This window comes from Pipistrellus hanaki (genome assembly GCF_964339955.1).
Source record: "Pipistrellus hanaki genome assembly, chromosome: 12".
Taxonomy (NCBI): domain Eukaryota; kingdom Metazoa; phylum Chordata; class Mammalia; order Chiroptera; family Vespertilionidae; genus Pipistrellus; species Pipistrellus hanaki.
Window position 1 is genome coordinate 1,074,389 of NC_140514.1, and position 17,312 is coordinate 1,091,700.

The 17,312-nt window shown below is 62.9% G+C and overlaps 1 protein-coding gene across 2 annotated transcripts in view; it reads right to left on the reverse strand.

The window, feature by feature from the left end:
• Positions 1-3,251: 3,251 nt before the first annotated feature.
• MBOAT2 (membrane bound glycerophospholipid O-acyltransferase 2) overlaps positions 3,252-17,312 on the reverse strand; it is a 42,143-nt gene continuing 28,082 nt past the window's right edge. For both annotated transcript variants that reach the window (XM_084900090.1, XM_084900089.1), the window contains 9 exons: positions 13,646-13,701; positions 13,173-13,227; positions 10,570-10,753; positions 9,334-9,526; positions 8,743-8,846; positions 7,879-7,943; positions 7,557-7,689; positions 5,357-5,508; positions 3,252-3,993 (listed from right to left, as the gene is read on the reverse strand). In XM_084900090.1, coding sequence (XP_084756216.1) covers positions 3,783-3,993; positions 5,357-5,508; positions 7,557-7,689; positions 7,879-7,943; positions 8,743-8,846; positions 9,334-9,526; positions 10,570-10,753; positions 13,173-13,227; positions 13,646-13,701 — 1,153 coding nt within the window. In that variant the 3' untranslated portion in view covers positions 3,252-3,782. The remainder of the gene's footprint in view (positions 3,994-5,356; positions 5,509-7,556; positions 7,690-7,878; positions 7,944-8,742; positions 8,847-9,333; positions 9,527-10,569; positions 10,754-13,172; positions 13,228-13,645; positions 13,702-17,312) is intronic.

Below are 17,312 nucleotides of genomic sequence, written 5' to 3' on the forward strand. Positions count from 1 at the left end.
ACCAATGTACATGCCCTTGACTGGAATTGAACCTGGGATCCTTCAGTGCGCAGGCCGACGCTCTATCCACTGAGCCAGACTGGTTTCAGCTGGATTTTGTAGTTATTTTAAAAACCCTCACGTCTCCGTCGTTGAAAGTAAGGCAGAGCCCACACTAAGTGTTTTCAATGCCTCTGAGTGAGATAATATTGAGAAGCTGCAGAGCGGTGGCCCCGAGACGTGGGTGAGGAGCATACAATCGTGTTAGCATCCATCTCCACAGCACACACGGGAACGGACGGACGGACGGACAGCAGAGGCAGTGGCAGGGAAACGGCTCTGCCGGTGAGACCCTCCCGCGGGGAGGGCTCCGGTCGGGGCTGGCTCGGTGAAAACACGCGCGTCCTGCTTGAACGCCGAGCGGCTTTCCTCCGCTGCCGGCCAGCCGGGGAGCCGGGCTTCCAGCCGTCGCGGAGCGCAGGGCGGGCGGTGATGCCGGCGGAGCCCCTGGCGCGTGGCCGCCGAGGGCGTGGCCGCCAGGTCTGCTCTGCCCGTTCTCACCGCACACCGGCCGCAGCCGCAGGGCCGGCCTCAGGGCTGGGCCGCTCTGTCTCCAGCAGCGACTCCTCCGAGCCCCGGGCTCACTCCCCCGGAGCCTCGGAAGGCCCGGGTCTCCCAAGACCGTGGTGGGAGCTGCCTTCGCTTCCAGAACCTTCCTTCTCACTGCAGATTCTCGTCAAAGCTCGCGTCTGGGGGGCCTTAGTGAGAGCCACAGGAGGCGGGAATCAGTGACAACAACGCTCCCCCCCAGGTGTGGCGGCGGCCGGGGGGCGGCTGGGCGGGTTGGACACCATAGACCTCTGCGCTGCGGGACAGGTTAGAAGTGAGATGGGTTTCCCTCCCCGACGACCCCACGTCCCAGTGAGAATGCTCACGGTAACTCCCGAGGAGAAGCCGCTCGTAAAGCGGAGACACATCCGGTTACGATAACTCAACGTCCCCAGAAAACGAGAGGAGAATCACGTGTGCTCGTGTTTCCCTGAGAAGCAGAATAACCAACCAAAAGCAGAAACACCACACTGCGGGTCCCTCTGAGTGGTCCCATCCCGGGAAGGGGGAGACATCGTCCCAGCCGGTGACTCCCAGGGAGCCGGCCCCGCACCGGGGATGGCCCCCACGCCCCCCGCGGGCCCGCTGCGGGGGACACGCCGGCGCCGGCTCCTCCCGGAAGGAGGGCTGGTCCCCGCACACTCCCCGCGCAGGGAGGGAGTTGCTCCTGGGAGAGAAAGGTCACCTGGGGAGCCAGAACTGTTTCTTCCGTGCTTCCTCTGGATCACATAGCTGTGGTTATAATCCCTCCAAAATGAACCCCAGTCCATGCGATGGGAAAAGAACAGACTGAATACACGGCTGCAAAACGGGAGAAAAGCTGCCCAATTCGCCATTTCATAGCAAAGAACCACAGCGAGGGGGCCTGGGGGTGGAGATCGGTCCGCTCCTCTCCATAGGGGCCCTCCGTCCGCGCCCGGCTTCCACCGGGCGGCGCTCCGGCCACACTCGGAGAGGCGTGGGGGCAGGCACTTCCCGTGACGTTCACGTCTCTCCTTTCCCGGCCCACAGCGGCGCCGTGCCGAGCGGGGAAACAGAGCCCACTCCGCCCTGCCCTTCCCTGGAGGTACCCGGCGGGCTCACCTCCTCAGCTGGGACCAGTTACCCCCACAAACGCCAGCACCTGGCACACACACCAGCTCGGCTGTGTCTGCCGCTCTGACAACACCCGGCGGCACCTTCGCTGACAAAGGCCTCACAGGCCCCGTCTCCTTCCGGGGAATGCTGTCGCGGAAGCCGCGGGGCCGGTCTGTCCTTAGCCTCATTTGCAAAGTTACTGATGACAAAAGTAAACCAGAGAGGCTCCCACAGATAGCCTGCGTTTCATGACATAATTGAAGGCAAAAAGAAAAAAAAAATCCCACAAGAGATGGGTCCGAGGGGCCGTGTGAGGGTCCCGCCTGCCTGCTGGCGCCCAGCCCCGGGGAGGGGCCCACAGCCGAGGCCCGGAGCCGGCTGACGTCCTGTCCCTCCCTCCCCTTTCCAATCACAAGGCTGGGGTTCGGGGAGAGACTCGGGGCGAAGGAGCCGAAAGCACACCTGCCCACTGACAGAACGGGAAACTTGTGAACGGAAAACTCGTTAACATTTAACGGGAGAAGCCAGGGGTTTGGGAAAGAATGTATGTTATCCTCTGAAAATCAGGTGGCTCAGACCCAACGGCATTCAGCAGAGGTCAGCAAACCCATCCGTCCGCAAAGCCCGACACCAACAGCACAACGACTGACATTTCTTTGGAGAGCCACAATTTTTAGACTTCAACTTCTTCTAACGCCACTTCTTCAATATGACTCGCCCAGGCCGTGGTGTTTTGTGGAAGAGCCACACTCAGGGGCCAGAGAGCCGCCTGTGGCTCGCGAGCCGCAGTTAGCCAACCATGGGCATTAAGTTTCCATTTCCCTGAAACTTCCCCGAATAGGAAGGAAACTGCCAAGGCGGAGGGGGGGGGGGGGCAGGGAGGAGCCTCACGCAGTGATTTCCCATCAAACCCTGGGAGCACTCCACCGCCCTCATCCCCAGCACCCTTTCCCGGTCCTGTGGGTGCGAGCGTGGTCTGCCCATCACAGGGGCCCCGAGGGGAGAGGAAAAGCCCTCTGTGAGCGCTGGTCCCCGCCACTCCCTGGGCCGCTGCCTCCACCCAGGTTCCGCCCCCCGCCACTCAGCGCTTTTTTTTTTTTTTTTTTTTTTAAATATAATTCATTGATTTTTTACAGAGAGGAAGAGAGAGGGATAGAGAGTTAGAAACATTGATGAGAGAGAAACATCGACCAGCTGCCTCCTGCACACCCCCCGCCGGGAATGTGCCCACAACCAAGGTCCATGCCCTTGACGGGAATCGAACCCGGGACCCCTCAGTCCGCAGGCCGACGCTCTATCCTCTGAGCCACACCAGTTTCGGCTCAGTGCTTTCTTCACCCACGCCTGCCCTCCTCCGTCATCTCCTCTCTCTTTCCCCAGAAGATAAGCTTAGATATCGCGATGCCGATCTTTAATTAGGCTCAAGGAACCCTCCTCGCAGGCCCTGCTGACGGACAACCGGAACGAAACTCCGGGGAAAAGGAGCTTCCTGTGCCTGGGCCTCCGGCTGTCGGCAAAGCCCCCGTGCCCTCCGGTCACCGGCGATGCCCGAGGGAGACCCTTCAAACACCGAGGCCTTTATTGCGTTTTTGTTTTTTTTTAAATATCCACCATCTTCGGCTCCTGTTCCGAATTTCCCCAGAATCCCTTCACAGCTCATTGCACATCCAGTATCGAGATCGAGTTCTCACAAGGTGACAGTTGAAAAGACCATTGAGGAAAGACGTCTTAGGAAAGAGAGGGTTTAAGGCAAGACATTCATTTGGGAAAGCTAATTTCTCTCCGTCGTCCCCACGGACCCACGATTCCCCCGCCTGGCCGCCGCCCTGGGCTGCACACGTGGTTCCATTCGGCCCCCGGACCCCCGCGGAGGCCCGGGCGCCCACGGAGACCCTGGAATACCTTCGATAAGGCGTGGCCCCCGGGAGCATGGCAAGGGAGGGGACGATCGCCCCATTCCAACCGAGGACCCCGGGAACTCCCTACCAGCCGCCGTCCGATCCCCCCACCCCCGCCCCCAGCTCCACTCTCCTTTCCAACGAACCCAAACCCCCGGAGAAGGTGCTACGGTCGGCCGGCGGCTGTCAACGCACACAGCAGCCCTCGAGGGCTTCCCGTCACTCCTTTCCCGACGCGTGTCTGTCGGCGCCGCCGGCCGGGCCCTGGCTGCACACGTGGTTCGCCGTGGGAAAGCTGTTCTGTCCCCAGGAGCTCTCGTGGGGCTTGAGGGACCTGCATCCGGGGGGCTCCCGCCCCCTCTGAGTCTTTTTCACCGGGAGCAGCAGCAGGACCAGGATGCAGGCGACGTGAAGGCAGAAGTACCAGGAGCTGGAAGAGAGGGAGGGGGACGCGATGGTGGACCACGGGGCCAGCCACCACCCATCACAGCCACACCTTCGTCCGAGGGCCACATGACCTCCTCCCGCCCGCCCCCCCCTGGAGGGACACCCGCCGGGCGTGCGGGTGTGTGTGTGTGTGTGTGTGTGTGTGTGTGTGTGTGTGTACCGAGCTCCGTAGAAAGCCTGAGGACTATAAGCGTGAGCCTCGTCGCCATATTACATTCCTTCGTGAGGGTCGGAAGGCCGTGGCTGCACAGACCCAACACGAAAGGAGCCTCAGCCCCAGAGGGCCAAGGCCCAGCAGGCAGAGGGGCAGGGCCCTCAGAGATGGCTGCCGCGCGCCTCCCCTGCTGGGTGCTGTCCCTCATCAAGCCACGTGTGTTCTAACGACGTAACAGACAAGCGGGGTGGATGTCACTGTCACAAAATAAAGAAATGCCGCATGGCCCTGGCCGGTGTGGCTCGGTGGACAGAGCGTCGGCCTGAGGACTGAAGAGTCCCAGGTTCGATTCCGGTCAAGGGCATGTGCCTTGGTTGCAGGAGGCAGCTGATCGGTGTTTCTAACTCTCTCTCCCTCTCCCTTGCTCTCTGTGAAAACTCAATAAAATACATTATTTATTAAAAAAATGCCACGTGATTAAAAATATTAGAAATCTCCAAAGGAAATATAAGCCCGACGGGGCCTAACCACCTTCTACAGGGGTCGTGAGCCATAAAACGAGGCGGAGTTTCAAACAGCCCCATCCCACTAGGAAACAGGGAACCGGCCGTTACAGCGGGACTCTGGCGGGAGTTTCTGAGTGTCTCCCCCCGGGTGGTTTTCATCGTGTTCCATCCAATCATTTCCGACCCCGGGCTCTGTGCTGTCCTTCCAAATGCCAAGGTAATGAAGAATTTATGAAAGAAGAAAGGTTTTGATTGCAAAGATAACACTAATGGGGGAAGGGAAGGAGTTAGAGAAATAAACCATGAAATTCAAGACAGTAATTCCTGTATCACAGAGGGGACCGGGGCCGAGGACACAGGGCAGACAGAGGGGAGCAGAACCGGGTGCGTGAACCAGAACGAACTCACGTCATTTCCGTGAAAGGAAGTGAGAGAGGGGATGACTCCCTGCAAAGACCGGGCTCACCCTCGGAGAGGCTGCGGGCAGCTGCGCCCGCTGACCGTGCTCCCAGCAGGCCCTGGTCCGGGGCTGGTGGTGAGATCGCTCGGCCAGGACCCCGGCGCCCGCGGCTTTAGACACAGAGGAGCCGGGGTGCGAGCAGCCGCAGGGGGCGGCCATGGCGCCATCTCCCCACCGTCCCCAGGCGCGGGCTCTCTGCGGGCACCGCCGGCCGCAGGGCGCTCACCTGTAGAAGGCGAAGGAGGGCCGCACGGACAGCAGCACGAAGGGCGCCACCGTGTAGCTCACGGCCAGCTGGGTGGCCGCCCAGGTGAGGGCGTCGTACAGCAGCTTCAGCGGCGGCGGCGAGAGGAAGTGGTGCCTGAGGTTACTCCGCACCTGCAGCGGGACAGGGCACCTGGGTTACCGCCGCTGCGGGCCCATGACCCCGCCCCATTCAGGGGGCAGGATACCCCCCCACCAGCCCTCTCGGGGGGCGGGACACCCCCTCCGCCAGCCTCTCGGGGGACGGGACACCCTCCATCCTCTCCCCCAAGCCTCTCGGGGGGCGGGACACCCCCTCTGCCAGCCTCTCGGGGGGCGGGATGCCCCCTCCGCCAGCCTCTCCCCCCAGCCTCTCGGGGGGCGGGACACCCCCCATCCTCTCCCCCCAGCCTCTCCGGGGGCAGGACTCCGCGCTCACACCGTGGGCAGCGTCTAACGGGGACACGCATGTAGAGAAACACGGGGGCTGGGAGCAGCAGCAGGCGACTAGTGTGGAGTCTGGGCAAAGGGCATCACCGAGGGGGAGCTCTTTGCAGTGTTTCTGTGGGTTTTAGCTGTGTGAAAGCTTAAAAACGTTTTGAAGTTAAAAATAACATTGCCCTGCACGGCCGGCGTGGCTCAGTGGTTGAGCATCAGCCTGTGAACCAAGAGGTCAGGGTTCGATTCCTGGTCAGGGCACAGGCCGGGCTACGGGCTCCATCCACGTGGGGGACGTGCAGGAGGCAGCCGAGCAATGATTCCCTCATTATTGATGTTTCTATCTCTTTCTACCTCTGAAATCAATAGAAATATATTTAAAACACACACCACACACACACACACACACACACACAAAACAAACAAACAAACAGACACCCATTGCCCAGAGCTCTCTCAGTCGTCCATCTAAATGAAGTGGAATCTATTCTCCGTCTTTCCATTGCGGGAACACGGTCACCATGGTAACTGAACCCAGACAGCCGCTCCCTCCCGTCGGCGTGGTGCCGGACACCACGGAGGGAGCGCAGCTCCACAGGACGGGTCTGCGGCGGAAGCTCAGAGCTTCCCAAAGAGGCAGCACCTGCCGGCCGGCGGCTGCTCAGCAGGAGGCCGCCCTGGGCCCCCACCGACTCAGGTTCTGTTCCCCGTGGGGACGCAGGAGGCAGCCAACCAGTGCTTCTCTTTCACACGGATGTTTCTCTCTCTCTCTGTCTCTCTCTCTCGCTCTCTCTCTCCCTCTCTCTCTCTCTCAAATCAATTAAAAAACAAACAAACCAACAACAGCCCTTGCCAGTTGGGCTCAGTGGATAGACGATGAACCACGTGACCACCAACCACCCGTCACTGCTGCCCCTTCGTCCACGGCCACAGGCCCCGCCTGTGGACAGAAGGGTTCCAGTTCGATTCCCGGTCAGGCCACAGGCCGGGGCTGTGGGCTCGGTCCCCAGTAGGGGGCGTGCAGGAGGTGGCTGATCAACGATTCTCTCATCATGGGTGTTTCTATCTCTCTCTTCCTTCCTCTCTGACATCAATAAAGAAATGAATTTAATAAAACAAAACAAAACGTATCCTTGGGTGAGGATTAAGAAACCTCCCTGGGAAACAAAGCTGTTTCCTGATAACCGCTGTCTTCATGCTTTTGGCTTCTAGAACATTCCAGGTTTGAAATGGGAAATGTAAGCATTGTCTTCTTTTTTCTCTCCCGCGGGCTGTCCCCGGTGCTTGTGTGTGTGTAGGTATGTATGTGTGTGGGTGTGTGTAGGTATATATGTGTGTGTATGTGTGTGTAGGTATGTGTGTAGGTATGTGTGTGTGTGTAGGTATGTGTGTAGGTATGTATGATGTGTAGGTATGTATGATGTGTAGGTATGCATGTGTGTAGATGTGTGTATGTGTAGGTGTGTGTATGTATGTAGGTGTGTATGTATGTATGTGTATGTATGTGTGTAGGTACGTGTGTGTAGGTGTGTGTGTAGGTGTGTGTGTAGGTATATGTGTGGGTATGTGTGTGTGTAGGTGTGTGTGTGTGTGTAGGTATGTGTGTGTGTGTGTAGGTGTGTGTGTGTGTGTTTGTGTATGTATGTATGTGTAGGTGTAGGTGTGTGTGTGTGTGTGTGTAGGTGTGTGTGTGTGTGTGTGTGTGTGAGTGTTGGGGGGCGGTGTGGGGGAAACCCCGCACTCACGGCTCTCGCTGCCAGCGTCACCAGCACCGCGGTGAGGAAGGTCAGGTAGTAGCCGGGGTACACGCCGTGCCAGACGGCGGACAGCACGAAGGTCTGGACGGTGGGGTTCCACGTGGTCCGTTCGTAGCACACCCTGGGGGGCGGGAGGCACGGCCAGGGGCGAGGTCAGCGCGGCCAGGCCGCGGGTTCCAGGCCCGGACACAGCCACATCCCCTCAGGCCACCGGTGGCCTCAGGGGCCTCTCGCTGCGCGGGGTCAGGCTCAGGGAGAGAAGTGCCCTGCCCCCTTGCTGGCCGGGGAGGGCTGGGGAGGGAGGGCGCACCTTTTGAGCCAGAGAGCCGTCTGGATGTTCCAGTTGTCCAGAAACATCTTGAAGCTCGTGGACCCCTGAAAAGCAGGCAAGGTTTTTCGTGGCCGGACAGAACGATGGCGTTTGAACAGGAGCAACAGGCCCCGCAGGCGCTAAAAAATGGGTATGGCCATGGCCGTGGCCGTGGCTCCGTGCCTGCACACGGCCCTTCTGGCCCGGTGAGGGCCCATCGGGGAGCGCGGGCCTCAGGGCACACCCGCCAGCTCAGGCCCTCACCCTCCTCTCCTGTGAGTGAGCAGTCATGGGGGGGGGGGGGCAGGAATTATCCCCAAGAAAGACCCCATGGCAGGAGCAAAGGACGTGGCTCCCCGCGAGGAGGGACGTGCCCGAAGCCACCTGCCGAGCTCCCTGCGCCGGCCCTGCAGCCACACCTCCCGCCTGGCGCCTCCGCCGCCCTCCTCCGCCTGCAGCCCCCGCTGGGCCCGCCCCGAGCTTCTCCAAGCGGAGGGAGCCTCGGTCCTGGCTCAGTGGAGGAAAGTGAATTATATTAAAGATCCTCCAACACGCCCTGGCCCGTGTGGCTCAGTGGACAGAGCATCCGCCTGCGGACGGAAGGGTCCCGGGTTCAATTCCGGCCAAGGGCACCAGTCAGGGTTGTGGTTCAATCCCCAATAGGGGGCGTGCGGGAGGCAGCCGATCAATGAGTCTCTCATCATTCATGTGTGTCTCTCTCTCTCCCTCTCCCGTCCTCTCTGAAATCAATACAAATATATTTTTAAAACCCTCTGCACCCCCCTCGGCCGGCACCTCAGAACTCTGAAAGCCAATCCTGGCTCTTCGAGTGCCGCCTGGAGGCCGCCTTCCCGGCGCACCCACCTCTATCTGCCGGATCCGCAGGTTGGAGACCAGGTCCCAGCGGGCCGCCCCGTGCCTGTCGAAGCCCCGGAACCCGAAGCCGGCGGCGTTGTTGATGGCGTCGGCTGCAGGGAGGGAGAGAGGGGGGTGAGAGCCGCGCCCCACCCGCCGTGTCTCCCGAAGGTTCGCCATGCCCGCATCAGCTCCGTCTCCACCAGGGAAAACGCGTGTGTTCTAAGGGGACCAGACGTCCCACGTTTGGCGGGACTGTTCCAATTTCTAACCATCTGTCCCGAGTCCGCGGCGTTTTAAAAAAGTTGCGATTTTTGGAAAGAATGGGGACTTTTATAAAACGCCGCAGACACGGGACAAATCGTTAAAAATCGTGACTGTCCGGCCCAAAGCGGGACGGCTAGTCACCTCGGTGTGTTCCTGTGTCTGTCTGACCCCGCCGGCCGAGGGAGGGTCTCTGCCGCTCCCGGCCGTGTCCTCCGGGGCGGGCGTGGCCTGAGGCGGTGTCTGCCCCGCAGGCAGCCGCGTGCGCCGTCGGCCTCTCCCCCGCTGCCCGGCGGACACACGCCGCACACTGCCCGGAATGCGTCCCCTGCTCACCCAGCGTCCACGCGAAGTAGTACTTGGGCCTGGCCGCCAGAAGCGAGACGTACAGGTACAGGGCCTTGGCCGGCCACGAGGCCGTGGCTCGGAAGTGCTCGTCGATGTTGTGCTCCACGGGCAGCGCGTTGGAGACGGTCAGGTGGGCCAGCAGCGAGAGGCCGCACACCGCCAGCTTCTGCACCACGGCCGCCTGCGTGTGAGGGAGACGGGTCATGGCCAGCCCGCCCCGTCGGAGGGCCGTCACCCCCACCCACCCTGACCCACCCCCTGAGGGGCGTCACCCCCAACCCACCCCCTGACCCACCCCCTGAGGGGCGTCACCCCCAACCCACCCCCTGACCCACCCCCTGAGGGGCATCACCCCCAACCTGCCCCCTGACCCACCCCCTGAGGGGCATCACCCCCAACCCGCTCCCTGACTCACCCCCTGAGGGGCGTCACCCCCAACCCACCCCCTGACCCACCCCCTGAGGGGCATCACTACCCAACCCACCCCCTGACTCACCCCCTGAGGGGCATCACCCACAACCCACCCCCTGACTCACCCCCTGAGGGGCATCACTATACAACCCACCCCCTGAGGGTGCCGCGGCCTAACCCATCCCCTCAATAGGGCATCACCCCCTAACCCAGTGGTGGGCAAACTCATCAGCCCACAGAGCCAGATATCAACAGTACAACGATGGACATTTCTTTTGAGAGCCAGATTTTTAAAACTTAAACTTCTTCTAAGGCCACGTCTTCAACACAGACTCGCCCAGGCCGTGGTGTTTTGTGGAAGAGCCGCACTCAAGGGGCCAGAGAGCCGCATGTGGCTCAGGAGCCGAAGTTTGCCCACCACGGCTCCAACCAACTGAGCTACCTGGCCAGGGATTGCAAAGTATTTGTAAAGACACAGATGGGTCAATTCAAAACGTGACAACATTCGGCCCTTGCCGGTGTGGCTCCGTGGATAGAGCCTCGGCCTGCAGACTGAAGGGTCCCGGGTTCGATCCGGTCAAGGGCATCATGTCCGGGTTGCGGGTTCCATTCCCAGGAGGGGGCGTGCGGGAGGCAGCCGATCCATGATTCTCTCTCATCACAGATGTTTCTACCTCTATCTCTTTTCCTCTCTGACATCAATCAGCACGTATTTTCACAAAACCAAACTTGCGAACATTCGTATCTGTAAAGGCCCAGGAGCCTCTGCCTCGCAGGCGGGCCCCGGGAGGCGGGCCCGGGGACGGCTCTCACGTTCGGGGACGGCTCAGCACCCGGGCCGGGAGGCCCCGCCCCGCCGTCCTCGCCTGGCCGCGGCGTCCGGTGGGCGCGGCCCTCGATGAAGGAGATGTAGTCCTTGTAGGAGCAGAGCGGGCCGGCCAGGATGCCCATGAAGTTGCAGTTGTAGCTCAGGTACTCCAGGAGGCTGGGCATGCGCCTGCGGGCAGAGAGGCCATGAGACAGACGGACAGACACACAGACGGACAGACAGAGCACCGAGACTCTGCGGGAACCGCCGCGCCCGCCGCCCGCCCGCCCGCCGCCTCCAGCACAGAGCGGCTCCACGCCACACGCCCACGCAGAGGACTGGGCAGGCCGCAGTGCTCGCACTCAGCGGTTCTGAACACAAGAGTCTGCAGGCAGATCTTTACGGGCAATGGTGCGGGATTTCTACAGATTCTTCGCAGGAACACAAACCTCCCAATAAACGGACAGGACCGGGCAGAGAGCACCGCCCCCGACCAGCCTGTCATCTGCTCCTGGGAGACGTGTGTGGCCCGGCCGGGTGGCTCAGTAGGTGAGCCTCGACCTACGAGCCAGGAGGTCACAGTTCGATTCCCAGTCAGGGCCAGGCCGAGGGTGTGGGCTGGATCCCCCATTGGGGGCGTGCAGGAGGCAGCTGATCCACGATTCTCTCTCATCGCTGATGTTTCTCCCTCTCTCACCCTCTCCCTTCCTCTCTGACATCATTAAAAAATGTTTTTAAATAAACAACAACAAAAAACAGGCAGAGAGAAGACAGTGGTCCCCGCCCACCTGACACCCACGGGGCCGCCACTTACCGGGGTGCCTGTCGGGCCTCTCACCATCGTCTACACTGCAAAGCGTTTCTAAGACTCTCCCCGCGGCCACCGACCCCGCCGCCGCCCGCTGGCCCGCCCCAGCCGGCACAAAGGGGCGCCTGTGCGTCCACAACAGCCCATTGTGGCCCCGGCTGTTTCAGGGCCCAGAGCCACGCCGGCCCACGCGCAGCCCCGCCTCAATCACCCCTCCTCTCCCCGCACGGCCCCGCTCTGCGCCAGGACGGCGGCCACGCCGAGCCACGGGACTCGCTGAAATCCTCTCTGGCTCCACGGTCCTCCCAAACTGGCTGCCTCCCGGACCGCGGGGTGTCCCCGTCATCTGCCGTTAAAATGAGAACCACGCGCTCGCGGCTCTGTTCTCTCCGCGGCTGACACTACACGCGTCCTGCCCTCCTCCGAGAGTCCTTCCCGGACGTGACCGGTGCGACCCAGCCAGGCCTCTCTCCCGGGGTTCCTGAGGGCCGCACAGGAATCCTGTGCCCGCAGGGCGGTCCTGTGCCTGCAGGGTGCTCCAGCCTCACCTCCTCCCACCAGGTGCCAGCAGCACACCCTCCACGGCGACAACAGGCACGTCTCAGACATCCTCACGTGCCTCCTGGGCCACCACTGCCCCAGGGACGGCTGCTCAGCAGGGGACGAGGATCCAGTGAGAACATGACCGGCCCCCCCTCACCGGCCCCCCCTCACCGGCCCCCCCTCACCGGCTCCTCCTCTCCGGCCCCCCCTCACCGGCCCCCCCTCACCGGCTCCTCCTCACCGGCCCCCCCTCACCGGCTCCTCCTCACCGGCCCCCCCTCACCGGCTCCTCCTCACCGGCTCCTCCTCACCAGCTCCCGCTTGGGTCGGGAGGGGAACAGTCACCACAAACATCCGCCCCAGACCTGCCACGTCGGGGAGAAGCGGGGCGCAGGGCCCGGGTGCGGGGCGGGAGGCGGCTCCGGAGGGAGAGCGAGGCCGGGCAGGGACAGGCCCTGCGCTGAGCGGGGAGGGCGGCGGCCATGTGCATCTTCCCGGCCTTCCCAGCAGTGAGCTCTTCCTTAACCCAGCGGTCGGCAAACCGCGGCTCGCGAGCCACATGCGGCTCTTCGGCCCCTGGAGGGTTCTCACGCCACTTGTTCAGAACAGACTGGCCCAGGCCGAACACGGACGTCTGCGCGTGGGCCGCGGAGTTTCCATCGCACTGCACGTGTGCGCCCTCGCGTGGTGTTTTGCGGAAGAGCCGCACTCGGGGGGCTGCAGACCCGCATGTGGCTCACGAGCTGCGGTTTGCCGACCTCGGCCTTGACCTCGCCAACAGAGCGCCGATCACAAACGATGCAGAAGTCAATCCCCCGGTCCCCAGAGGAGGCGGGACTATGGGGCCGGGGCTTCGTTCCTGGAAAGCACGGCCTCCACGCGCCCGCCATGCGGCACAGCGCCTCCTCCTGTCCTGCATCACGCTGGCGGCCGGCACAGGGCCGCTCAGCCAGACCCATCCTCACGCAGGGCGGCACGGAGGCCAGGGGTCTCATGGGGGGGCGGGGAGATCGGGCAGACGGCCTCACGGCACCAGGAGGCGTGTGCAGTGCGGCAACACAGCCCCGGGCCCGTGGAGCCCGAGGAGGGCTGCTCGCCAAGGCGGGCGGGGCCCGGGGCCGGGGGTGGGTGGGGAGGACACTGGGTTTTCACGAAGGAAGGACCTCCCGCGGGACGAGCCGGCCGGGGCGGGTGAGAGGTGCGTGTCCCGGGCAGAGACAGCGCGGAGCAGGTGGGACACGAGTAAGGGGCACGCACCTGACGGCCAGGTCCCTCTGCGACGGAGTCAGGTCCTCGTCCTTCCGGAACATCCCTGGGACACAGACAGGCCCTCCTGTCAGCGGCCGTTTCCCAGAGAGAAGAGCCGTGTGTTCCCGCTCCCACGCCCATCCCTTTTCTGGTCTGGAGTTCACACGCCGTCCCAGCGGAGCACAACTGGCTCCCTTCTCATCGCAACAACACGAGCTCCGTCCCGTCCCCGGCCCTCGGCGGCGGCCAGCGCGTCTGGGACGGTGTGAGGGGAGCGCACGCCCCGGGGACTAACGTGGCTCCTTCAGGGGAATTCCTTCTGCGCTAGGGAACCCCCACAGCTCACGTATGTCGCCCTGAGTGCTGTGACGTGTCAGAGGGGCGTGGACGTGTTTCTGCTGCCGGATGGCTGCGGGGCCGACAGCAGGGCTGCGGGAGGGTCGGCTCCTCACCCCCCACGACTCGGACTTCTGAATTCTTACCGTCCCGAACCTCGAAGGCCAGGCTGGTGATCTTCTGGGTGATTATCATCATGGGGCTGAGACAAAACAAAGAACAAAACGCGTTACAAGGGCGCCTTCAAAACAATAGCTATGACACAGGAAAGAGTTTATTCTGCTTATACGACTACAGAACCGTGAATGTCTGTTTTTAACATAAGTAAAGACCTCCAGGGGGTGTCAGAGAGAGAACTGGGGCTGCTGTGTCGGGGGGGGGGGGGGGGGGGTGAGAGGGTTGCAGGCAAAAGGGACCTGGGACAGAGCACTCGGGACGTGCTCGTCCAGGAAACGAGGTCGCGAGGAGCAGGGCAGGCTGAAGACCGCCCGTCGCCTGCCTGTGCCCCCACTGCCTGCCTGTGACAGCGCTTTCTCAGACTGACCCCGCTGCCGCTGCTCGGGGCTGGGCTCCCAGGTGGGAAGGGAGCTGCGGGGGAAGGGGTGTGGGCAGCACAGGGAAGGCGTCTGGGTCAGAAATGCAGAGTGAGCAGAGGAAACAGGAGAGAGAGGATGCTGCCCACCCCCGCCCGGAGCCAGGCCGGGGTGGCTGTCCGAGGCGCCCCAGACGCACACAGCCCGGCGCTGCCGCGGGGAAGGAGGAGTGAGCATCCCGCCGCCCGCCGGTGAGGCAGCGGCTCTGGCTCCGTTCCCCGTCTCCCAGGGCTGGTCACAGGGAAAGCCAGATCCTGCGGGAACGCCGGGAGGGCCCATGTCTGCCCTTCAGCTGTCCCCGGCACCAGACAGAAGCCCGAGGACCGCCGCCCGGCTGGTGCAGTCAAACCAGGAAGCCCTGTCTGGGCTGCAGGTAGGACGTGGGCCGCCCTCTGCAGGTCCCGGGAAGGACTGCAGCCCGGAGCCGCAGGAGGCCTCGAACCCCAGCCCGGTGGGTCCCGCCCTCCCTCCTCTTCCTACCCCTGCTCAGACCGGGACTGCTCGGCGGCCCCCATCCACCGAGACGTGTGGTCCCCACCAGGAGGTGCTGGAAACTTGGCTCTTGATGTTTGGTTCTGCCCACAGCGTCCATGAAGATGTGGCCCTCGCTGACCCACCCACCTGACCCACCACCTGACCAGCCACCTGACCCACCACCTGACCGAGCCACCTGACCCACCACCTGACCCAGCCACCTGACCCACCACCTGACCCACCACCTGACCCACCATCAGACTCAGCCACCTGACCCACCACCTGACCCAGCCACCTGACCCACCACCTGACCCAGCCACCTGACTCAGCCACCTGACACCAGAGCCATGACCGCCAGGCTGGGGGCGGTGGTGGTATGATGGCAATGCAGCCACAGCACAACTGCTGGGCCAATAACATGTTGGGATTAGGTTAGGTGTCAATCCTGTACACCTGTGGTCGGCAAACTGTAGCTCAGGAGCCACAGGCGGCTCTTTGGGCCCTTGAGTGAGGCTCTTCCACAAAACACTACGGCCCGGGCGAGTCTATGTTGAAGAAGTGGTGTTAGGAGACGTTTAAGTTTAAAAAATGTGGCTCTCCAAAGAAATGTCAGTCGTTGTCCTGTCGGTATCTGGCTCTGGGCCCTGTGGACTGATGAGTTTGCCGACCGCTGGTGCAGACCAAGAGGAGACATAAACGTGACGCTGTCTGAACCCGAGAACGCTTCCTCAGTGAGGCCGTGTGGGCAGGACCAAAGACCACTAACCCCGGGAACACGTGGAGACCCCGCCCTGTGGCTCAGCCGCTGGGTGTTTACCCCGGAACCAAGAGGTCGCCGGTTCGATTCCCGGTCAGGGCACAAGCCTGAGCCTCATCTCATCTCATCTCCTCTCGTCTCAGCCGAGGCATCTCCTTCCCAGGACGTGCCCCTCGCCGCTGTCCCCTCCACCAGACGCACTGCTGCTCTAAGACCTGCTGTTCCTGTGAGGACGTCTCTGAGGGACGGAGCGAACAGCCCTTCCCAACCAGAATCGCTGGCGCCCAGCATGTGCCGGCACCACGGCCCCTAAATAACACCTTCCCACACCAGGCCCCCAGGACGCCTCGGCAGGCCCTACCCCTCCCCCTGCGCCAGCCACACTCCCTCCTGCGGCTCTCCGGCCTGAGCGCGCTCCCCTCCGCTCTGGAACCGTCGCCACACTGTGCGCCCCTCACAGCGGGCCGGGCTCGAGGGGCCACACTGTGCGCCCCTCACAGCGGGCCGGGCTCGAGGGGCCACACTGTGCGCCCCTCACAGCGGGCCGGGCTCCAGGGGCCACACTGTGCGCCCCTCACAGCGGGCCGGGCTCGAGGGGCCACACTGTGCGCCCCTCACAGCGGGCCGGGCTCCAGGGGCCACACTCACAGCGGGCCGGGCTCGAGAGGCTAGCAGGGGTAAAGCCACCTCACCCTTTTCTCCTCTGTGCCCTGCAGCCCTAAGCTCTCCCCGCGGCTGTGCATGAGGGGCCTCCGGTCCAGCCGTCGGGTGGGACGTGAGGACAGAATTGTGGACCGCTGGGGAGAGGCTGGAGGAGCAGGCGGCGGAGACAGGGAGAAGCGCGGAGGAGGAGGCAGCGAGGGGAGCACAGTGAGGGAGAGCCAGGAGGGTCCCCACGGACCAGACAGAGAGGCCGCCCGCCCGCACGGCCAGGGACCGCACAGGGGGCCGCGGACAGACCCACCCCGTGCCCAGGACCCGCGTGCAGAGGGCGCTTCTAAGCGCCGGGACGTGGATTGGCTTCTCCTGACGCCACCTGGTCATGAACATGTTTCTGCAACAGAGTGACTGCACAGTCATTGCCCTACGACTCCACTGACACACACACACGCACACACCACACACACACACACATATACACACACCACACGTGCACACCACACGTGCACACGTGCACACACACACATACACACACCATGCGCACGCGCATGCACACACGCGCACGCACACACATGCACACACGGTGCACACACACCACGCACACAGAGTAAGTCTCCCTTGCCGCATGCACGTAACACAGCCGGCAAAAGAGCTGCCGGTGGCCCCTCAGCAGAGCTGGCCTCGCTCCCGGGCTCCTGTTCCCGGCGACAGCCCCTCCACAAGGGGGCGCTCTCTCCACTCCACCGGCCGCTGCAGCCCACGTGGAGGCTGTTCCGTTGACCCGCAGCAGGACCGAGTCAGGGTCCTCTCTGCTACAGCGCTCAGCGCTCCTCCTGCCCAGAGGTTCCACTAGGGGAGCCTGCCTCCAGGGGCTTTTCTCTCCTCTGCCAGAGAGAGAGAGAGAGAGAGAGAGAGAGAGAGAGAGAGAGAGAGAGGAGAGAGAGGGAGAGGGAGAGGGAGAGAGAGAGGAGAGAGAGAGAGAGAGAGAGGGGGAGGGCCCTTCAGCTGAGTCCGGCCAGGATGGTCCCTGCAGCCAATCTGTCCGTCTGATACAGACCAGCCCCTGACACTGGGCAGTGTCGTTCCTGACGGACAGTCACACACCAGCTGCGAGTTTACAGCGCGAGGTGTGACCCCGCTCTCTGAAGGCGGTGGGGAACGTGTCTCCAGTGAGGATCGTTACAAACGCCGACCCAGCGCTTGTTTCTGGTAACACACGTGCCGGTCAGAGCGGTGACTCCGCCGTGGGCCCGCGCCCGGCCAGGCTCCTCTGCCCGCTCCCCGAGGGGCGCTCCTTCGCTGGGGTCTCTGGTCAGGATGCTCGGGCGT